At 49.3% G+C, this 23,561-nt stretch overlaps 1 protein-coding gene across 5 annotated transcripts in view; it reads left to right on the top strand.

Moving 5' to 3' along the window:
- Positions 1 to 23,355, top strand: part of LOC141051066 (oocyte zinc finger protein XlCOF7.1-like) — a 100,902-nt gene extending 77,547 nt beyond the window's left edge. For 3 of the 5 annotated variants that reach the window (XM_073547905.1, XM_073547908.1, XM_073547909.1), the window contains exon 7: positions 22,185 to 23,355. In XM_073547905.1, coding sequence (XP_073404006.1) covers positions 22,185 to 23,227 — 1,043 coding nt within the window. In that variant the 3' untranslated portion in view covers positions 23,228 to 23,355. The remainder of the gene's footprint in view (positions 1 to 22,184) is intronic. The other 2 variants (XM_073547907.1, XM_073547906.1) reach the window with 2 other exon arrangements.
- Positions 23,356 to 23,561: the final 206 nt, after the last annotated feature.

Genomic DNA, 23,561 nt, shown 5'->3' with positions numbered 1-23,561 from the left:
GCAGTGTGAGCTCTTCCGTATTGTGAGCTGCCTTCCCTTGCAGTGTGAGAATGTGAGACCCCCCCTTGTATTGTGAGCCCCCTGTGCAGTGTGAGCTCCCTTCTGTATTGTGAGCAGCCTTCCCTTGCAGTGTGAGAATGTGAGACCCCCTTGTATTGTGAGCCCCCCTGTGCAGTGTGAGCTCCCTTCTGTATTGTGAGCAGCATTCCCTTGCAGTGTGAGAATGTGAGACCCCCCCCTTGTATTGTGAGCCCCCCTGTGCAGTGTGAGCTCCCTTCTGTATAGTGAGCAGCCTTCCCTTGCAGTGTGAGAATGTGAGACCCCCGCTTGTATTTTGAGCACCCTGTGCAGTGTGAGCTCCCTTCTGTATTGTGAGCGGCCTTCCCTTGCAGTGTGAGAATGTGAGACCCCCCCTTGTATTGTGAGCCCCCCTGTGCAGTGTGAGTTCCCTTCTGTATTGTGAGCTGCTTTCCCTTGCAGTGTGAGAATGAGACCCCCCCTTGTATTGTGAGCCCCCCTGTGCAGTGTGAGCTCCCTTCCGTATTGTGAGCAGCTCCCTTGCAGTGTGAGAATGTGAGACCCCCCCTTGTATTGTGAGCCCCCCTGTGCAGTGTGAGCTCCCTTCTGTATTGTAAGCAGCCTTCCCTTGCAGTGTGAGAATGTGAGACCCCCCCTTGTATTGTGAGCCCCCCTGTGCAGTGTGAGCTCCCTTCTGTATTATGAGCTGCCTTCCCTTGCAGTGTGAGAATGTGAGACCCCCCCTTGTATTGTGAGCCCCCCTGTGCAGTGTGAGCTCCCTTCTGTATTGTGAGCAGCCTTCCCTTGCAGTGTGAGAATGTGAGACCCCCCCTTGTATTGTGAGCCCCCCTGTGCAGTGTGAGCTCCCTTCTGTATTGTGAGCAGCCTTCCCTTGCAGTGTGAGAATGTGAGACCCCCCCTTGTATTGTGATCCCCCCTGTGCAGTGTGAGCTCTTCTGTATTGTGAGCAGCCTTCCCTTGCAGTGTGAGATTGTGAGACCCCCCCTTGTACTGTGAGCCCCCTGTGCAGTGTGAGCTCCCTTCTGTATTGTGAGCTGCCTTCCCTTGCAGTGTGAGAATGTGAGACCCCGCCTTGTAATATGAGCCCCCCTATGCAATGTGAGCTGCCTTCTGTATTGTGAGCAGCCTTCCCTTGCAGTGTGAGAATGTGAGACCCCCCCTTGTATTGTGAGCCCCCCTGTGCAGTGTGAGCTCCCTTCTGTATTGTGAGCAGCCTTCCCTTGCAGTGTGAGAATGTGAGACCCCCCCTTGTATTGTGAGCCCCCTGTGCAGTGTGAGCTCCCTTCTGTATTGTGAGCAGCCTTCCCTTGCAGTGTGAGAATGTGAGACCCCCCCTTGTATTGTGAACCCCCCTGTGCAGTGTGAGCTCCCTTCTGTATTGTGAGCAGCCTTCCCTTGCAGTCTGAGACTGTGAGACCCCCCCCTTGTATTGTGAGCCCCCCTGTGCAGTGTGAGCTCCCTTATGTATTGTGAGCTGCCTTCCCTTGCAGTGTGAGAATGTGAGACCCCCCCTTGTATTGTGAGCCCCCCTGTGCAGTGTGAGCTCCCTTCTGTATTGTGAGCAGCCTTCCCTTGCAGTGTGAGAATGTGAGCCCCCCTGTGCAGTGTGAGCTCCATTCTGTATTGTGAGCAGCCTTCCCTTGCAGTGTGAGACTGTGAGACCCCCCCTTGTATTGTGAGCCCCCCTGTGCAGTGTGAGCTCCCTTCTGTATTGTGAGCTGCCTTCCCTTGCAGTGTGAGAATGTGAGACCCTCCCTTGTGTTGTGAGCCCCCCTGTGCAGTGTGAGCTCTCTTCTGTATAGTGAGCAGCCTTCCCTTGCAGTGTGAGACCCCCCCCTTGTATTGTCAGCCCCCCTGTGCAGTGTGAGCTCCCTTCTGTATTGTGAGCAGCCTTCCCTTGCAGTGTGAGAATGTGAGACCCCCCCCTTGTATTGTGAGCCCCCCTGTGCAGTGTGAGCTCCCTTCTGTATTGTGAGCAGCCTTCCCTTGCAGTGTGAGACTGTGAGTCCCCCCTTGTATTGTGAGCCCCCCTGTGCAGTGTGAGCTCCCTTCTGTATAGTGAGCAGCCTTCCCTTTCAGTGTGAGAATGTGAGACCCCCCCCCTTGTATTGTTAGCCCCCCTGTGCAGTGTGAGCTCCCTTCTGTATTGTGAGCAGCCTTCCCTTGCAGTGGGAGCCCCCTGTGCAGTGTGAGCTCCCTTCTGTATTGTGAGCTGCCTTCCCTTGCAGTGTGAGACCCCCCTTGTATTGTGAGCCCCCCTGTGCAGTGTGAGCTCCCTTCTGTATAGTGAGCAGCCTTCCCTTGCAGTGTGAGAATGTGAGACCCCCCCTTGTATTGTGAGCCCCCCTGTGCAGTGTGAGCTCCCTTCTGTATTGTGAGCTGCCTTCCCTTGCAGTATGAGAATGTGAGACCCCCCTTGTATTGTGAGCCCTCCTGTGCACTGTGAGCTCCCTTCTGTATAGTGAGCAGCCTTCCCTTGCAGTGTGAGAATGTGAGCCCCCCCTTGTATTGTGAGGCCCCCTGTGCAGTGTGAGCTCCCTTCTGTATAGTGAGCAGCCTTCCCTTGCAGTGTGAGAATGTGAGACCCCCCCTTGTATTGTGAGCCCCCCTGTGCAGTGTGAGCTCCCTTCTGTATTGTGAGCAGCCTTCCCTTGCAGTGTGAGACCCCCCCTTGTATTGTGAGCCCCCCTGTGCAGTGTGAGCTCCCTTTTGTATAGTGAGCAGCTTTCCCTTGCAGTGTGAGAATGTGAGACCCCCCCCTTGTATTGTGAGCCCCCTGTGCAGTGTGAGCTCCCTTCTGTATAGTGAGCAGCCTTCCCTTGCAGTGTGAGAATGTGAGACCCCCGCTTGTATTTTGAGCCCCCTGTGCAGTGTGAGCTCCCTTCTGTATTGTGAGCAGCCTTCCCTTGCAGTGTGAGAATGTAAGACCCCCCCTTGTATTGTGAGCTCCCCTGTGCAGTGTGAGCTCCCTTCTGTATTGCGAGCAGCCTTCCCTTGCAGTGTGAGAATGTGAGACCCCCCCTTGTATTGTGAGCCCCCCTGTGCAGTGTGGGTTCCCTTCTGTATTGTGAGCTGCCTTCCCTTGCAGTGTGAGAATGTGAGACCCCCCCCTTGTATTGTGAGCCCCCCTGTGCAGTGTGAGCTCCCTTCTGTATTGTGAGCAGCCTTCCCTTGCAGTGTGAGAATGTGAGACCCCCCCTTGTATTGTGAGCCCCCCTGTGCAGTGTGAGCTCCCTTCTTTATTGTGAGCAGCCTTGCCTTGCAGTGTGAGAATGTGAGACCCCCCCTTGTATTGTGAGCCCCCCTGTGCAGTGTGAGCTCCCTTCTGTATTATGAGCTGCCTTCCCTTGCAGTGTGAGAATGTGAGACCCCCCCCTTGTATTGTGAGCCCCCCTGTGCAGTGTGAGCTCCCTTCTGTATTGTGAGCAGCCTTCCCTTGCAGTGTGAGAATGTGAGACCCCCCCTTGTATTGTGAGCCCCCCTGTGCAGTGTGAGCTCCCTTCTGTATTGTGAGCAGCCTTCCCTTGCAGTGTGAGAATGTGAGACCCCCCCCTTGTATTGTGAGCCCCCCTGTGCAGTGTGAGCTCTTCCGTATTGTGAGCAGCCTTCCCTTGCAGTGTGAGAATGTGAGACCCCCCCTTGTATTGTGAGCCCCCTGTGCAGTGTGAGCTCCCTTCTGTATTGTGAGCAGCCTTCCCTTGCAGTGTGAGAATGTGAGACCCCCTTGTATTGTGAGCCCCCCTGTGCAGTGTGAGCTCCCTTCTGTATTGTGAGCAGCATTCCCTTGCAGTGTGAGAATGTGAGACCCCCCCCTTGTATTGTGAGCCCCCCTGTGCAGTGTGAGCTCCCTTCTGTATTGTGAGCTGCCTTCCCTTGCAGTATGAGAATGTGAGACCCCCCTTGTATTGTGAGCCCTCCTGTGCAGTGTGGGCTCCCTTCTGTATAGTGAGCAGCCTTCCCTTGCAGTGTGAGAATGTGAGCCCCCCCTTGTATTGTGAGCCCCCCTGTGCAGTGTGAGCTCCCTTCTGTATAGTGAGCAGCCTTCCCTTGCAGTGTGAGAATGTGAGACCCCCCCTTGTATTGTGAGCCCCCCTGTGCAGTGTGAGCTCCCTTATGTATTGTGAGCAGCCTTCCCTTGCAGTGTGAGACTGTGAGACCCCCCCTTGTATTGTGAGCCCCCCTGTGCAGTGTGAGCTCCCTTTTGTATAGTGAGCAGCTTTCCCTTGCAGTGTGAGAATGTGAGACCCCCCCCCTTGTATTGTGAGCCCCCTGTGCAGTGTGAGCTCCCTTCTGTATAGTGAGCAGCCTTCCCTTGCAGTGTGAGAATGTGAGACCCCCGCTTGTATTTTGAGCACCCTGTGCAGTGTGAGCTCCCTTCTGTATTGTGAGCGGCCTTCCCTTGCAGTGTGAGAATGTGAGACCCCCCCTTGTATTGTGAGCCCCCCTGTGCAGTGTGAGTTCCCTTCTGTATTGTGAGCTGCTTTCCCTTGCAGTGTGAGAATGTGAGACCCCCCCTTGTATTGTGAGCCCCCCTGTGCAGTGTGAGCTCCCTTCTGTATTGTGAGCAGCTCCCTTGCAGTGTGAGAATGTGAGACCCCCCCTTGTATTGTGAGCCCCCCTGTGCAGTGTGAGCTCCCTTCTGTATTGTAAGCAGCCTTCCCTTGCAGTGTGAGAATGTGAGACCCCCCCTTGTATTGTGAGCCCCCCTGTGCAGTGTGAGCTCCCTTCTGTATTATGAGCTGCCTTCCCTTGCAGTGTGAGAATGTGAGACCCCCCCTTGTATTGTGAGCCCCCCTGTGCAGTGTGAGCTCCCTTCTGTATTGTGAGCAGCCTTCCCTTGCAGTGTGAGAATGTGAGCCCCCCCTTGTATTGTGAGCCCCCCTGTGCAGTGTGAGCTCCCTTCTGTATTGTGAGCAGCCTTCCCTTGCAGTGTGAGAATGTGAGACCCCCCCTTGTATTGTGATCCCCCCTGTGCAGTGTGAGCTCTTCTGTATTGTGAGCAGCCTTCCCTTGCAGTGTGAGATTGTGAGACCCCCCCTTGTATTGTGAGCCCCCTGTGCAGTGTGAGCTCCCTTCTGTATTGTGAGCTGCCTTCCCTTGCAGTGTGAGAATGTGAGACCCCGCCTTGTAATATGAGCCCCCCTATGCAATGTGAGCTGCCTTCTGTATTGTGAGCAGCCTTCCCTTGCAGTGTGAGAATGTGAGACCCCCCCTTGTATTGTGAGCCCCCCTGTGCAGTGTGAGCTCCCTTCTGTATTGTGAGCAGCCTTCCCTTGCAGTGTGAGAATGTGAGACCCCCCCTTGTATTGTGAGCCCCCTGTGCAGTGTGAGCTCCCTTCTGTATTGTGAGCAGCCTTCCCTTGCAGTGTGAGAATGTGAGACCCCCCTCTTGTATTGTGAGCCCCCCTGTGCAGTGTGAGCTCCCTTCTGTATTGTGAGCAGCCTTCCCTTGCAGTGTGAGAATGTGAGACCCCCCCCCTTGAATTGTGACCCCCCCTGTGCAGTGTGAGCTCCCTTCTGTATTGTGAGCTGCCTTCCCTTGCAGTGTGAGAATGTGAGACCCCCCTTGTATTGTGAGCCCCCCTGTGCAGTGTGAGCTCCCTTCTGTATTGTGAGCAGCCTTCCCTTGCAGTGTGAGAATGTGAGACCCCCCCTTGTATCGTGAGCCCCCCTGTGCAGTGTGAGCTCCCTTCTATATTGTGAGCAGCCTTCCCTTACAGTGTGAGAATGTGAGACCCCCCTTGTATTGTGAGCCCCCCTGTGCAGTGTGAGCTCCCTTCTGTATTGTGAGCTGCCTTCCCTTGCAGTGTGAGAATGTGAGACACCCCCTTGTATTGTGAGCCCCCCTGTGCAGTGTGAGCTCCCTTCTGTATTGTGAGCAGCCTTCCCTTGCAGTGTGAGATTGAGACCCCCCCCTTGTATTGTGAGCCCCCCTGTGCAGTGTGAGCTCCCTTCTGTATTGTGAGCTGCCTTCACTTGCAGTGTGAGAATGTGAGAACCCCCCTTGTATTGTGAGCCCCCCTGTGCAGTGTGAGCTCCCTTCTGTATTGTGAGCTGCCTTCCCTTGCAGTGTGAGAATGTGAGCCCCCCTGTGCAGTGTGAGCTCCCTTCTGTATTGTGAGCAGCCTTCCCTTGCAGTGTGAGACTGTGAGACCCCCCCTTGTATTGTGAGCCCCCTGTGCAGTGTGAGCTCCCTTCTGTATTGTGAGCAGCCTTCCCTTGCAGTGTGAGAATGTGAGACCCCCCTTGTATTGTGAGCCCCCTGTGCAGTGTGAGCTCCCTTCTGTATTGTGAGCAGCCTTCCCTTGCAGTGTGAGAATGTGAGACCCCCCCCTTGTATTGTGAGCCCCCCTGTGCAGTGTGAGCTCCCTTCTGTATTGTGAGCAGCCTTCCCTTGCAGTGTGAGAATGTGAGACCCCCCCCCTTGTATTGTGGGCCCCCCTGTGCAGTGTGAGCTCCCTTCTGTATTGTGAGCAGCCTTCCCTTGCAGTGTGAGAATGTGAGACCCCCCCTTGTATTGTGAGCCCCACTGTGCAGTGTGAGCTCCCTTCTGTATTGTGAGCAGCCTTCCCTTGCAGTGTGAGATTGAGACCCCCCCTTGTATTGTGAGCCCCCCTGTGCAGTGTGAGCTCCCTTCTGTATTGTGAGCAGCCTTCCCTTGCAGTGTGAGATTGAGACCCCCCCCTTGTATTGTGAGCCCCCCTGTGCAGTGTGAGCTCCCTTCTGTATTGTGAGCTGCCTTCACTTGCAGTGTGAGAATGTGAGACCCCCCCTTGTATTGTGAGCCCCCCTGTGCAGTGTGAGCTCCCTTCTGTATTGTGAACTGCCTTCCCTTGCAGTGTGAGAATGTGAGACCCCCCTTTGTATTGTGATCCCCCCTGTGCAGTGTGAGCTCCCTTCTGTATTGTGAGCAGCCTTCCCTTGCAGTGTGAGAATGTGAGACCCCCCTTGTATTGTGACCCCCCCCCGTGCAGTGTGAGCTCCCTTCTGTATTGTGAGCTGCCTTCCCTTGCAGTGTGAGAATGTGAGACACCCCCTTGTATTGTGAGCCCCCTGTGCAGTGTGAGCTCCCTTCTGTATTGTGAGCAGCCTTCCCTTGCAGTGTGAGATTGTGAGACCCCCCCCTTGTATTGTGAGCCCCCCTGTGCAGTGTGAGCTCCCTTCTGTATTGTGAGCTGCCTTCCCTTGCAGTGTGAGAATGTGAGAACCCCCCGTTGTATTGTGAGCCCCCCTGTGCAGTGTGAGCTCCCTTCTGTATTGTGAGCTGCCTTCCCTTGCAGTGTGAGAATGTGAGACCCCCCCTTGTATTGTGAGCCCCCCTGTGCAGTGTGAGCTCCCTTCTGTATTGTGAGCAGCCTTCCCTTGCAGTGTGAGAATGTGAGACCCCCCCTTGTATTGTGAGCCCCCTGTGCAGTGTGAGCTCCCATCTGTATTGTGAGCAGCCTTCCCTTGCAGTGTGAGAATGTGAGACCCCCCCCCCCTTGTATTGTGAGCCCCCTGTGCAGTGTGAGCTCCCTCCTGTATTGTGAGCAGCCTTCCCTTGCAGTGTGAGATTGTGAGCCCCCCTGGGCAGTGTGAGCTCCCTTCTGTATTGTGAGCAGCCTTCCCTTGCAGTGTGAGAATGTGAGACCCCCCCCCTTGTATTGTGATCCCCCTGTGCAGTGTGAGCTCCCTTCTGTATTGTGAGCAGCCTTCCCTTGCAGTGTGAGAATGTGAGACCCCCCTTGTATTGTGAGCCCCCTGTGCAGTATGAGCTCCCTTCTGTATTGTGAACTGCCTTCCCTTGCAGTGTGAGAATGTGAGACCCCCCTTTGTATTGTGAGCTCCCTTCTGTATTGTGAGCAGCCTTCCCTTGCAGTGTGAGAATGTGAGCCCCCCTGTGCAGTGTGAGCTCCCTTCTGTATTGTGAGCAGCCTTCCCTTGCAGTGTGAGAATGTGAGACCCCCCCTTGTATTGTGATCCCCCCTGTGCAGTGTGAGCTCCCTTCTGTATTGTGAGCTGCCTTCCCTTGCAGTGTGAGAATGTGAGACCCCCCCTTGTATTGTGAGCCCCCCTGTGCAGTGTGAGCTCCCTTCTGTATTGTGAGCTGCCTTCCCTTGCAGTGTGAGAATGTGAGACCCCCCCCCTTGTATTGTAACCCCCCCCTGTGCAATGTGAGCTCCCTTCTGTATTGTGAGCATCCTTCCCTTGCAGTGTGAGAATGTGAGACCCCCCTTGTATTGTGAGCCCCCCTGTGCAGTGTGAGCTCCCTTCTGTATTGTGAGCAGCCTTCCCTTGTAGTGTGAGAATTTGAGACCCCCCCCTTGTATTGTGAGCCCCCTGTGCAGTGTGAGCTCCCTTCTGTATTGTGAGCAGCCTTCCCTTGCAGTGTGAGAATGTGAGACCCCCCTTGTATTGTGAGCCCCCTGTGCAGTGTGAGCTCCCTTCTGTATTGTGAGCAGCCTTCCCTTGCAGTGTGAGAATGTGAGACCCCCCCTTTTTTTTGTGAGCCCCCCTGTGCAGTGTGAGCTCCCTTCTGTATTGTGAGCAGCCTTCCCTTGCAGTGTGAGAATGTGAGACCCCCCTTTGTATTGTGAGCCCCCCTGTGCAGTGTGAGCTCTTCTGTATTGTGAGCAGCCTTCCCTTGCAGTGTGAGAATGTGAGACCCCCCCTTGAATTGTGAGCCCCCTGTGCAGTGTGTGCTCCCTTCTGTATTGTGAGCAGCCTTCCCTTGCAGTGTGAGAATGTGAGACCCCCTTGTATTGTGAGCCCCCTGTGCAGTGTGAGCTCCCTTCTGTATTGTGAGCAGCCTTCCCTTGCAGTGTGAGAATGTGAGACCCCCTTGTATTGTGAGCCCCCTGTGCAGTGTGAGCTCCCTTCTGTATTGTGAGCTGCCTTCCCTTGCAGTGTGAGAATGTGAGACACCCCATTGTATTGTGAGCCCCCCTGTGCAGTGTGAGCTCCCTTCTGTATTGTGAGCAGCCTTCCCTTGCAGTGTGAGATTGAGACCCCCCCTTGTATTGTGAGCCCCCCTGTGCAGTGTGAGCTCCCTTCTGTATTGTGAGCTGCCTTCACTTGCAGTGTGAGAATGTGAGAACCCCCCCTTGTATTGTGAGCCCCCCTGTGCAGTGTGAGCTCCCTTCTGTATTGTGAGCTGCCTTCCCTTGCAGTGTGAGAATGTGAGCCCCCCTGTGCAGTGTGAGCTCCCTTCTGTATTGTGAGCAGCCTTCCCTTGCAGTGTGAGACTGTGAGACCCCCCCTTGTATTGTGAGCCCCCTGTGCAGTGTGAGCTCCCTTCTGTATTGTGAGCAGCCTTCCCTTGCAGTGTGAGAATGTGAGACCCCCCCTTGTATTGTGAGCCCCCTGTGCAGTGTGAGCTCCCTTCTGTATTGTGAGCAGCCTTCCCTTGCAGTGTGAGAATGTGAGACCCCCCCTTGTATTGTGAGCCCCCCTGTGCAGTGTGAGCTCCCTTCTGTATTGTGAGCAGCCTTCCCTTGCAGTGTGAGAATGTGAGACCCCCCCCTTGTATTGTGGGCCCCCCTGTGCAGTGTGAGCTCCCTTCTGTATTGTGAGCAGCCTTCCCTTGCAGTGTGAGAATGTGAGACCCCCCCTTGTATTGTGAGCCCCCCTGTGCAGTGTGAGCTCCCTTCTGTATTGTGAACTGCCTTCCCTTGCAGTGTGAGAATGTGAGACCCCCCTTTGTATTGTGAACCCCCCTGTGCAGTGTGAGCTCCCTTCTGTATTGTGAGCAGCCTTCCCTTGCAGTGTGAGAATGTGAGACCCCCCTTGTATTGTGACCCCCCCTGTGCAGTGTGAGCTCCCTTCTGTATTGTGAGCTGCCTTCCCTTGCAGTGTGAGAATGTGAGACACCCCCTTGTATTGTGAGCCCCCTGTGCAGTGTGAGCTCCCTTCTGTATTGTGAGCAGCCTTCCCTTGCAGTGTGAGATTGTGAGACCCCCCCCTTGTATTGTGAGCCCCCCTGTGCAGTGTGAGGTCCCTTCTGTATTGTGAGCTGCCTTCCCTTGCAGTGTGAGAATGTGAGAACCCCCCGTTGTATTGTGAGCCCCCCTGTGCAGTGTGAGCTCCCTTCTGTATTGTGAGCTGCCTTCCCTTGCAGTGTGAGAATGTGAGACCCCCCCTTGTATTGTGAGCCCCCCTGTGCAGTGTGAGCTCCCTTCTGTATTGTGAGCAGCCTTCCCTTGCAGTGTGAGAATGTGAGACCCCCCCTTGTATTGTGAGCCCCCTGTGCAGTGTGAGCTCCCATCTGTATTGTGAGCAGCCTTCCCTTGCAGTGTGAGAATGTGAGACCCCCCCCTTGTATTGTGAACCCCCTGTGCAGTGTGAGCTCCCTTCTGTATTGTGAGCAGCCTTCCCTTGCAGTGTGAGAATGTGAGACCCCCCCTTGTATTGTGAGCCCCCCTGTGCAGTGTGAGCTCCCTTCTGTATTGTGAGCAGCCTTCCCTTGCAGTGTGAGAATGTGAGACCCCCCCTTGTATTGTGAGCCCCCCGTGCAGTGTGAGCTCCCTTCTGTATTGTGAGCAGCCTTCCCTTGCAGTGTGACTGTGAGACCCCCCCTTGTATTGTGAACCCCCCTGTGCAGTGCGAGCTCCCTTCTGTATTGTGAGCAGCCTTCCCTTGCAGTGTGAGAATGTGAGACCCCCCCCTTGTATTGTGAGGCCCCTGTGCAGTGTGAGCTCCCTTCTGTATTGTGAGCAGCCTTCCCTTGCAGTGTGAGAATGTGAGACCCCCCTTTGTATTGTGAGCTCCCTTCTGTATTGTGAGCAGCCTTCCCTTGCAGTGTGAGAATGTGAGACCCCCCCTTGTATTGTGATCCCCCCTGTGCAGTGTGAGCTCCCTTCTGTATTGTGAGCTGCCTTCCCTTGCAGTGTGAGAATTTGAGACCCCCCCTTGTATTGTGAGCCCCCCTGTGCAGTGTGAGCTCCCTTCTGTATTGTGAGCTGCCTTCCCTTGCAGTGTGAGAATGTGAGACCCCCCTTGTATTGTGAGCCCCCTGTGCAGTGTGAGCTCCCTTCTGTATTGTGAGCAGCCTTCCCTTGCAGTGTGAGAATGTGAGACCCCCCCTTTTTTTTGTGAGCCCCCCTGTGCAGTGTGAGCTCCCTTCTGTATTGTGAGCAGCCTTCCCTTGCAGTGTGAGAATGTGAGACCCCCCTGTGCAGTGTGAGCTCCCTTCTGTATTGTGAGCTGCCTTCCCTTGCAGTGGGAGAATGTGAGACCCCGCCTTGTAATGTGAGCCCCCCTGTGCAGTGTGAGCTCCCTTCTGTATTGTGAGCTGCCTTCCCTTGCAGTGTGAGACTGAGACCCCCCCTTGTATTGTGAGCCCCCTGTGCAGTGTGAGCTCCCTTCTGTATTGTGAGCAGCCTTCCCTTGCAGTGTGAGAATGTGAGACCCCCCCTTGTATTGTGAGCCCCCCTGTGCAGTGTGAGCTCCCTTCTGTATTGTGAGCAGCCTTCCCTTGCAGTGTGAGAATGTGAGACCCCCCACTCTTGTATTGTGAGCCCCCTGTGCAGTTTGAGCTCCCTTCTGTATTGTGAGCAGCCTTCCCTTGCAGTGTGAGAATGTGAGACCCCCCACTCTTGTATTGTGAGCCCCCTGTGCAGTTTGAGCTCCCTTCTGTATTGTGAGCAGCCTTCCCTTGCAGTGTGAGAATGTGAGACCCCGCCTTGTAATGTGAGCCCCCCTGCGCAGTGTGAGCTCCCTTCTGTATTGTGAGCTGCCTTCCCTTGCAGTGTGAGACTGTGAGACCCCCCCTTGTATTGTGAGCCCCCTGTGCAGTGTGAGCTCCCTTCTGTATTGTGAGCAGCCTTCCCTTGCAGTGTGAGACTGTGAGACCCCCCCTTGTATTGTGAGCCCCCCTGTGCAGTGTGAGCTCTTCTGTATTGTGAGCAGCCTTCCCTTGCAGTGTGAGAATGTGAGACCCCCCACTCTTGTATTGTGAGCCCCCTGTGCAGTGTGAGCTCCCTTCTGTATTGTGAGCAGCCTTCCCTTGCAGTGTGAGAATGTGAGACCCCCCCTTGTATTGTGAGCCCCCTGTGCAGTGTGAGCTCCCTTCTGTATTGTGAGCAGCCTTCCCTTCCAGTGTGAGACTGTGAGACCCCCCACTCTTGTATTGTGAGCCCCCTGTGCAGTGTGAGCTCCCTTCTGTATTGTGAGCAGCCTTCCCTTGCAGTGTGAGACTGTGAGACCCCCCCTTGTATTGTGAGCCCCCCTGTGTGTGCAGTGAAAGTGTTGTTACAGTTTGTGAAGTTATAATCTTCACCTAAACTCTCTGTAGATGCCAGATCCTGGGCAGCTAAAGGACCTGTGATGATGTCATGACCATGTGACCAGTCATATGCTTGGGAGGAGGAGTCAGAGGCAGGGCTGTGCTGCAGTATAAGTGTCAGCTCTTGTCACAGAGCAGGGTCTTTATCACATCCCTGGGGGAAGTATGGTAACCTGGTATACATGGGTTCAGAGTTGTGTGTGTGCAGTGTATATGAGGCCAAGCTGTGTGTCTGGTGTCCCTGGACCAGGGGCTCTTTTCCTGTGGCTATATGGAGTGGGCCCAATGTTTATTCGTCCAGAAGTACATATATTATATTGTAGGACCAAAAATATATGGTACAGATAAATAATCATCAACGTTTCGGCTATTCAGCCTTTCTCAAGATTTTATCTGAAGCAGAAAATCCAAATAACAACAAATAAGAAAAAAATAAAAGAATTTCAAAAATAACAAGAAATAGTATTACATACAAATCTCATATCCATTACAGTATAAAGCCTTCCATTAAATTCTTGTACTTAGAATTAGTAGCATGTTTAATAGGCATTCACGTATGAGAAAAAATATTCTTCATCTAGTTCCACCATTAGTAAAAATAAAGTAGAGACATATATCAATCATATACAGAACAAAGAAATGTCGCCACCTAGTGGAAAAGGTTCCAATACCTGTATAACTAAAGGTCCACACATGTCACAACTTGGATTCCTCATGTATCCATTTCATATAAGTGGCCTGTAGATTACCTTATATAGAAAAGGAACACCGATCAGTATCCCAAACAAAGTGCAAATACCTCATGTGAAACAAGGGGTTAAACCCGCTTTAACATACCACCAAAGTGACCGTCCAAGGGGCATATCGGCAAGCGCCGTTGAGTGTTGCGGTGTGTTCTGTGAACACCATGCAGGGAGCACACCTTAAGTATCATGGCGGATAATCAGTTCCGGGGTAGGTGTCAGTGTCCAAGGCGGCAGACTGTGCATGCGCCCATATGCTGCTCCATAGACTATGCCCCCATATGCTGCTCCATAGACTATGCCCCCATATGCTGCTCCATAGACTATGCCCCCATATGCTGCTCCATAGAATATGCCTCCATATGCTGCTCCATAGAATATGCCCCCATATGCTGCTCCATAGACTATGCGCTCATATACTGCTCCATAGACTATGCCCCCATATGCTTCCCCATATAATATGCCCCCATATGCTTCCCCATAGAATATGCCCCCATATGCTGCTCCATAGAATTTGCCCCCCATATGCTGCCCCATAGAATATGACCTCATATACTGCCCCAGAGACTATGCCCCCATATGCTGCCACATAGACTATGCACCCATATACTGCTCCATAGACTATGCCACCATATGCTGCCCCATAGAATATGCCCCCATATGCTGCCCCATAGAATATGCCCCCATATGCTGCTTCATAGAATATGCCCCCATATGCTGCTCCATAGTTTATGCCCCCATATGCTGCCCCATAGACTATGCCCCCATATGCTGCTCCATAGTTTATGCCCCCATATGCTGCTCCATAGATTATGCCCCCATATGCTGCTCCATAGATTATGCCCCCATATGCTGCTCCATAGTTTATGCCCCCATATGCTGCTCCATAGATTATGCCCCCATATGCTGCCCCATAGACTATGCCCCCATATGCTGCCCCATAGACTATGCCCCCATATGCTGCTCCATAGACTATGCCCCCATTTGCTGCTCCATAGACTATGCCCCCATATGCTGCTCCATAGAATATGCCCCCATATGCTGCCCCATAGACTATGCCCCCATATGCTGATCCAGAGACTATTCCCCATATGCTGCTCCATAGAATATGCCCCCATATGCTGCTCCATAGACTATGCCCCCATATGCTGCCCCATAGACTATGCCCCCATATGCTGCTCCATAGACTATGCCCCCATATGCTTCGTCATAGAATATGCCCCCATATGCTGCTCCATAGAATTTGCCCCCCATATGCTGCCCCATAGAATATGACCTCATATACTGCCCCAGAGACTATGCCCCCATATGCTGCCCCATAGTCTATGCACCCATATACTGCTCCATAGACTATGCCCCATATGCTGCTCCATAGACTATGCAACCATATGCTGCTCCATAGATTATGCCCCCATATGCTGCTCCATAGTTTATGCCCCCTTATCCTGCTCCATAGATTATGCCCCCATATGCTGCCCCATAAAATATGCCCCCATATGCTGCCCCATAGACTATGCCCCCATATGCTGCCCCATAGACTATGCCCCCATATGCTGCCCCATAGACTATGCCCCCATATGCTGCTCCATAGACTATGCCCCCATTTGCTGCTCCATAGACTATGCCCCCATATGCTGCTCCATAGAATATGCCCCCATATGCTGCTCCATAGAATATGCCCCCATATGCTGCCCCATAGACTATGCCCCCATATGCTGCTCCATAGACTATGCCCCCATTTGCTGCTCCATAGACTATGCCCCCATATGCTGCCCTATAGACTCTGCCCCATATACTGCTGCATAGACTATGCGCTCATATACTGCTCCATAGACTATGCCCCCATATGCTGCTCCATAGAATTTGCCCCCCATATGCTGCCCCATAGAATATGACATCATATACTGCCCCAGAGACTATGCCCCCATATGTTGCCCCATAGACTATGCACCCATATACTGCTCCATAGACTATGCCACCATATGCTGCTCCATAGACTATGCCCCCATATGCTGCCCCATAGACTATGCCCCCATATGCTGCTCCATAGTTTATGCCCCCATATGCTGCTCCATAGTTTATGCCCCCATATGCTGCTCCATAGTTTATTCCCCCATATGCTGCTCCATAGACTATGCCCCATATGTTGCTCCATAGACTATGCCCCCATATGCTGCCCCATAGAATATGCCCCCATATGCTGCCCCATAGAATATGCCCCCATATGCTGCCCCATAGAATATGCCCCCATATGCTGCCCCATAGAATATGCCCCCATATGCTGCTCCATAGAATATGCCCCCATATGCTGCTCCAGAGACTATGCCCCCATATGCTGCTCCAGAGACTATGCCCCCATATGCTGCTTCATAGAATATGCCCCCATATGCTGCTCCATAGACTATGCGCTCATATACTGCCCCAGAGACTATGCCCCATATGCTGCCCATAGACTATGCACCCATATACTGCTCCATAGACTATGCCCCCATATGCTGCCCCATAGAATATGCCCCCATATGCTGCTCCATAGAATATGCCCCCTTATGCTGCTCCAGAGTCTATGCCTCCATATGCTTTTTCATAGAATATGCCCCCATATGCTGCCCCATAGACTATGCCCCCATATTCTGCTCCATAGAATATGCCCCATATGCTGCTCCATAGATTATGCCCCCATATGCTGCCCCATAGAATATGCCCCCATATGCTGCTCCATAGAATATGCCACCATATGCTGCTCCAGAGACTATGCCCCCATATGCTGCTTCATAGAATATGCCCCCATATACTGCTCCATAGAATATGCCCCATATGCTGCTCCATAGATTATGCCCCCATATGCTGCCCCATAGAATATGCCCCCATATGCTGCTCCATAGAATATGCCCCCATATGCTGCTCCAGAGACTATGCCCCCATATGCTGCGTCATAGAATATGCCCCCATATGCTGCTCCATAGAATATGCCCCCCATATGTTGCCCCATAGACTATGCCCCCATATACTGCTCCATAGAATATGCCCCCCTAATGCTGCCCCATATGCTGCCTCCATCGCTTCTCCACTGTCTCCCTGTCTTCAGTGGTCACGTGGTGCCGCTCATTACACTCATGAATATGCGCATATTCATGAGTGGTAATGAGCGGCACCACGTGACCGCTGAAGACAGGAAGGGAGACAGTGGAGAAGCGAGGCTGCAGAGACCACGGCAGGACAGGTAAGTATGATCTCTGACACCCCCGCTCCCCCTCCCCCGCCGACCCCCAGGTATATGACCCGTGTATAAGCCGAGAGGGGGTCTTTCAGCCCAAAAAAATGTGCTGAAAATCTCGGCTTATACATGAGTATATACGGTATATTTTTGAGTAAAATGTAAATTGTTCTTTTAGTCTATAAACTTCTGACAACATGTCTCCAAAATTCCAAGCAATAAATTTTGTATCTTTTTTCTGACAAAAAAAAATGGTCAAAATAAAAAAAAACAAACAGTGCTTTCAGACCTCAAATAATGCAAAGAAAACAAGTTCATAATAATTTAGAAACAACAATACTAATGTTTTAACTCGGGAAGAGTTCAGAAACCAATATTTTGTGGAATAATCATGATTTTTATTCACAGCTTTCATGCGTCTTTGCATGCTTTCCACCAGTCTTTCACACTGCGTCTGGCGCAAAAATGTAAGCAGTTCTTCTTTGTTTGCTGGCTTGTGACTATCCATCTTCCTCCTGAGTACATTCCAGAGGTTTTCAATGGGGTTCAGGTCTTAGAGAATGGGCTGCCCACGACAGGGTTTTGATGTGGTGGTCTCTTAATTTTTGCCAGAGCTGTAGATATTTTGGTAGATTGGGCATTTCTGAGCACAGGGAAACCAAATATGTGCATTTTTATTATTATTGTTTTAATTTGAATGTGGCAAAAGGATGGTGATTTGAACTTTCATTTTTACTTTTTAAAACTTTTTTTCCTTTTAACTTGCCTTAATAGTCTCCATTAAGACACTTGAATCTGCGATCGTCCAATCACTTGTGTTACACACACTTAGCAGTCTCCAACTCCATTCCGAAGTAAGAGACTGCCCCATTCAGAATAACTTGAGAGGGGAGGGGTAAGATATGACTGATAAATAATGTATAGTTGAATCATGTTGTTATTGGCAGAAGGGGAAACAATAGTAGGAGACTTCAGAAACCCCCCCCCCCATCCTCCTCTTGAATATTAGGAATCAAGAGACTCCATCTATCCCTCAAAATCAGTGGATTTAGATCCAAGCCTGTTGATAGTAAATATGTATATAAATTGGATATGAGACCTTGTGGACACTGAGATTTAAGAATACCTCTTAAGCGAAATGTTGATATAGATCTGTTCATATTCAGATTGGGCAAATGGACCGAAGCGCTGCTCTGAGCTGAAGAGTGAATCCATTCTTTTGTTGATTTGGAGGTGTGCTTAGGGTCGTTGTTGTGCTGAAAGGTGAAATTCATCTTTAGCAAATAAAATCCTGGTTACTCCTCAGCACCCCGAGTTCTGTAACTCTGTTTTCTGAGTTCTATATTGTGGAACCATACATTAACTCCCGTGATAAGTCCCCACCTATACTGGTGGACTAAAGGTGTCAGGAGGGAACTAAGGGTTACTAGTGAGGGCAAGACGTCTTGTTACACATAAGAGAGATGTGCACGGGGCATGACAGGGTAGTCTATAAAACCCCTCCTTGCTGTCCTTTGAGCCTTGGATTGCTCATCCGGGACATCAAAAAGGTGAGACCCTACCATTTTAGTAATGAGCACTTTTTTTGTAATTTGTTTGGTTAATACCTGTGGTTAGTATGCATTGCTACTGTTTATATGATACATATTAAAAGTTATGTTGTATTCCAATAATATCGATCATTGCTGCTACAACTATTGATTGATAGGGTTCCATTTGTTATTTGTTATATGAACTGTTCATAATACCCTCCACCTTGAGTAAAATATGAGTTCTAGCTGCCGAAAAGCAGTCCTAAAGTATAATGCTACCTCCACCATGCTCCACTGTAGGTATGGTGTTCTTTTGGTGATGCGATGTGTCAGCTTTGTGCCGTTAAAACCACTGTTTGGGTGTATGGCAGAGCTCAGAAGGGAAGGAGCATCGTTTGACTTTTTCAACGCAGAATTGGCTGGAATTGCGTTCAGATGCCAAGTCACGTTTGGAGAGCCCCTGATGTTCCTAAACAGTGGAAACCCTCATCCCAACCCTAACCTTAACTTTAGCCCCAACCCTAACGGGAAAATGGAAATAAATACATTTTTTATTTTATTATTTTTCCCTTACTAAGGGGGTGATAACGGGGGGGGGTTTGATTTACTATTTATGGCGGGTTTTTCTGTTTGGCAGCTGTCACACGCTAAAAGACACTTTTTATTGCAAAAAATAGTTTTTGCATCACCACATTTTGAGAGCTATAATTTTTCCTTATTTCGGCCGACAGTCATGTGAGGTCTTGTTTTTTGCGGAACGAGTTGACTTTTTTGTTGGTACCATTTTCGGGCGCATGACATTTTTTGATCGCTTTTTATTATGATTTTTGTGTGGCAGAATGAACAAAAACCAGCAATTCATGAATTTCTTTTGCGGGGCGTCATATCGTTCCGCGTGTGGTAAAGTTGATAAAGCAGTTTTATTCTTTGGGTCAGTACGATTACAGCGATACCTCATTTATATCATTTTTTATGTTTTGGCGCGTTTATACAATAAAAACTATTTTATATAAAAATAATAATTTTTGCATCACTTTATTCTCAAGCTATAACTTTTTTAATTTTTCGCGGATGATGCTGTATAGCAACTTGATTTTTGCAGGACAAGATGATGTTTTCAACGCTACCATTTTTAGTTATATTCGTCTTTTTGATCGTGTGTTATTCCACTTTTTGTTCGGCGGTATATGATAAAATATTGTTTTTTGCCTCGTTTTTATTTTTTTTTTACGGTGTTCACTGAAGGGGTTAACTAGTGAGACAGTTTTATAGAGCACATCGTTACGGACGTGGCGATACCAAATATGTGTAATTTTTTTTTATTTACATAAATAAATGTATTTATTGGGAAATATTTTTTTTTCTTTATTTAGGAATTTTAAAAAAAAATATTTTTAGACATTATATATTTTTTTTTTACTTTATTACATTGTCCCAGATTGGGACAATGCTATATAAAGTCAAATCGCTGATCTGACAGTTTGCATAGCACTCTGTCAGATCAGCGATCTGACAGGCAGTGAGGGAAGCCACCTCACGCCAGGACCCTGAAGGACCCTGCGGCCATTTTGGAGCCGGGCGTCACCATGGAGACCACCGCAACAACGTGATCCCCCTCCCTACCACGATGCCTCTCTGTGCCGCTGTCACTACTGACAGCGGCATCAGAGGGATTAAATGCCTGCCATCGGTGAAAGCACCGATCTCGGGCATTACTATAGGTCCCCACGTATCTGCGAGTCGGGTGACCTTTCATTGACCCCGGTCACCTGACCCGCAGGAACCCGATCAATTTATGACGCAGTGTATGTGTCACAGGTCAGATTGGCACTGACTTTCATGACGTATACGCTGTGTCACAGGTCGGGAAGGGGTTAAATGTTTATAGAAACCGTTGGCACAACTCAATGATAGTGGTGCACAAGTAGGGTCCCAATCCTTTGACTTGTGTGTATAAACTTGGCACACACACGTGGATTCCAATGCAAAATCGTGATTTTAATAAGGTACAGTACATACAGTGACGTTTCGGTCTGTATGACCTTCATCAATGTTCCCTGAGATGCACTGTGAGCTCTTATTAGATAGGCAAAATGCCATAGAAAGCTGAGCAGGCTGCTTGTGGCCGTTTATCGGTCTGACGTGCGCAATGTGGATGCCAGCAATGACACGGCGTCCTCCGTTTGTCCCGGCGGACGCCGTGTCATTGCTGGCATCCACAATGCGCACGTCAGACCGATAAATGGCCACAAGCAGCCTGCTCAGCTTTCTATGGCATTTTGCCTATCTAATAAGAGCTCACAGTGCATCTCAGGGAACATTGATGAAGGTCATACAGACCGAAACGTCACTGTATGTACTGTACCTTATTAAAATCACGATTTTGCATTGGAATCCACGTGTGTGTACCAAGTTTATACACACGGGAAGGGGTTAAGGACCACAATATATAATGGGAGGAGGTAGAATGAAATCGGTCGCACTCACCATTGTCACGGTTCCACCCATCAGGGTGTCTGGGATGCAGTTACTGACAGCTCGGCCGTCCAATCCGGTACAGTGGCATGCTGAAGCTGTCAGTACTTTGATGGACAGCATGGCTATCCAATCTGGTACAGGGGCGTGCTGTGCTGACAGTGTGTTGATTGACAGCTCGACTAGCCAATTTGTGACTGAAAGGCATCAGCTGTCTCAGGAGTTCACTATCCTGGGTAATTGCAATGCCTACTTAACTGAGCAGCTTCTCCCAGAACACTGCCAGACATACATTCATCTTGTGAGGTTTGTGCTTTGTACTCTCCTGTGCCTTGTGTTCTGTTTACTTGATCTGTTGCCTGACTTTGGACTTCGTTCTGACCATCTGCCTATATAAACTCTTCAGCTCTGATCCGTTAATCTCCCAGTACTCTGACCTCGGAACATTAACTGGCTACGCTTTTGTCTCTTCTGTTTATGACATACCCTTCTGGCTTCTGACCTTGGACTCGTTGACCACTTCGACTCACTTGGCCATGAGAAGTGACTAGCATTACAACCATCCTTTAAAATTCGTCTCTTTATTGCACAAAGTTAAAATAGCGGGTTGCAGGGGTAGGCTGACACCATTTCTCCAAATGGTGCTTCAATGGGTCCTTAGCAAGACCTTGATTCTGTTGGGTGCACACTCTTCGTTTGGCTTGTTCTTTTGCCGCCATAAACCAGGACGAAAAAGATGTTTGGACACCAGATGGTGCCAGCATAGACTTCCTAAATGCTACCACAATATATAATGTTAAGTGTTAAGTTGTGTTTGTCCTTAAATTCTCCTGATGCTTGTTAGTCTTGTTCTGCCTGATTATGTCTGTTATTTAACTCTTTGAATTCCTGGTCAGCAAGATCCTAAGATACTGGAATTGGTTCTTAACAAGAACTCTGGAATTAATCATGTTAAAGTGAGGATTACTAAAACTCAAAGGGGTGCAGGTCTTGATACTAACCATAAGAATTAAATCCTGACTTTTTGGACTTGGGTTAAACAGGGGTGGAGGGCTTTTATTGTTATCAGTGACAACTTGCTCAGCTTCCCACTTATCGTTCACAAAGTAATGCTTGGGAAATCACTTTAAAAAGTCTTCCACTTTCTCGAAAGTCATGACTGCCCGTACTGCTCCTCTGTTCTGCACTAAAGTGCATGCAACTGTCAAGGATTATGCCAAACAGGTGTATGGAGGGTGTATGGAGGGAACAGAGCTGCTAAAGGGCTGCTGAGCAGTTATGGGCATAAGGACTTCACAGGTGCCCACCTATGCACTTTTGGCTCCAGAAAGGCAAGTGGGAGTTGTTGCTTCTGCAGCTGTTGCTGTGACTAGGGACAGATCTGGAATGGTTGCCTTCTTCTATATTACATCTTCATTAAACCAGTTGCCGCTATTGGGGCCTAAAGAGTGTGTCATGTGGTGCATCTGTTCCCGCATGGAGAGGAGCCATATGTTTGAGGTGACACACCGTGACCCAGGGCTGAGATCAGAACTGTTTGTTCATGTGCAAGGGGTCGCAGTGTGGACTGATTGTGCCTTAGTGACATCGCCCACGACTACCACCCCATGCAACCTTGTTACACAGGCACCACCTAATATGACTGACTAAGAGGTTCCTTTACAATTCTACTTTGAATGTCTTAATCACAATAGTGGTGAGAGGTACGCTGAATCTATGAAGATGGCCTCAACACAGAGAGTAGCCTGGTGGTCTAACATTTACTTTTTCTAATATTAAAATGTGACCTATTTTGTCACCATTGTCTTAGTGCATAATAGCATTTTGCTACATCGGTTTTAATTTTTATGGACATTATATTTTGATATGTAATATTTATATATTATTTTCAAGGTTATATTATTGAAAAATTAATAAAGTTTTATTCTTAGCAGATGACTTTACCGGGAGATTAGAGGGGCTTCTGGCATCTTCAGATTTGAAATCAGATGATCTTGGTGTCACAGAAGTTACATATGAAGAACATTGCATTATACCAACTATAGCAGCAGCCCTTCACAGCAAAGATCCATCACCTAATCATTTTAATCATGTCTTCTATTGTGATTCATCACAGACTATTAAGAAAAACAAAAGTCACAGAAGGGATGTTAAAAATCAAAGCTCTAACACAGGAAAGAAGAAATTGTCATGTTCAGAATGTGAGAAATGTAACCTGAACTCAGTTCTTGCTAGACTTCAAAGAAGTCACACAGAAGAGAAGCCATTTTCATGTTCAGAGCATGAGACATATTTTAAGCGTAACATAACTCTTGATCCCTATGAAAGAACTCACAAAAGGGAGAAGTTTTATCCATGTTCAGATTGTGGAAAATATTTTAGTCAAAAATCAAGTCTTGTTAGACATGGGAGAACTCACACAGGGGAGAAGCCATATCTATGTCTAGAATGTGGGAAAACTTTTGCAAACAAATCAAATTTATTTGCTCATAAGAGAATTCACACAGGGGAGAAGCCATTTGCCTGTTTAGAATGTGGAAAATGTTTCAAGCAGAAATCGGACCTTGTTAGACATCAAAGAAGTCACACAGGGGAGAAACCATATTCATGTTCAGAATGTGGGAAATGTTTTAGGCTAAAGTTATATCTTGTTACTCACAGAAGAACTCACACAGGAGAGAAGCCATATTCATGTTCAGAATGTGGGCTCCATTTTAGTCAAATGTCAAGTCTTGTTACACACAAGAGAATTCATACGGGGGAGAAGCCATATTCATGTTCAGAATGTGGGCACCATTTTAGTCAAATGTCAAGTCTTGTTGCACATAAGAGAACTCACACAGGGGAGAAGCCATTTTTATGTTTGGGATGTGGGAAATGTTTTAGGTATAGATCAAGTCTCCTTCTGCATAAGAAAAGAGAAGAAGAAAATTGTACAAGTAAACGTTTTACAGTTACATAACTACAAAAATGTAGTAGAATGTGAATAATGAAAACTAACACATATGCACTGAAATTTTTATATTGATTTATAGGATATCCATTATAAGGAATAAAGTATTGGGACACCTACACATTACACCCACAAGAGCTTTTATGCTGTCATAGTCAAGTTCTTTCACATTAACTGGGGCACAATCGTGTTGGTACAGAAAAGGGATTTTCCAAAACTGATCCCAAAATGTTGGAATCATGCAATTGTCTAAAATGTCTTGGTATACAAGGCCAACCCTTAAAAGTCAAACCCTTAACATTATCCCTTTTCACCTCTTTACAATTGGCACAATGCAGTCAAA

Source organism: Dendrobates tinctorius, unplaced genomic scaffold (genome assembly GCF_039654945.1).
Source record: "Dendrobates tinctorius isolate UK_male_01 unplaced genomic scaffold, ASM3965494v1 ptg000155l, whole genome shotgun sequence".
Lineage (NCBI taxonomy): Eukaryota > Metazoa > Chordata > Amphibia > Anura > Dendrobatidae > Dendrobates > Dendrobates tinctorius.
Note: the sequence above shows the minus strand (reverse complement) of the source record. Positions and strands in the feature narration are given on the sequence as shown.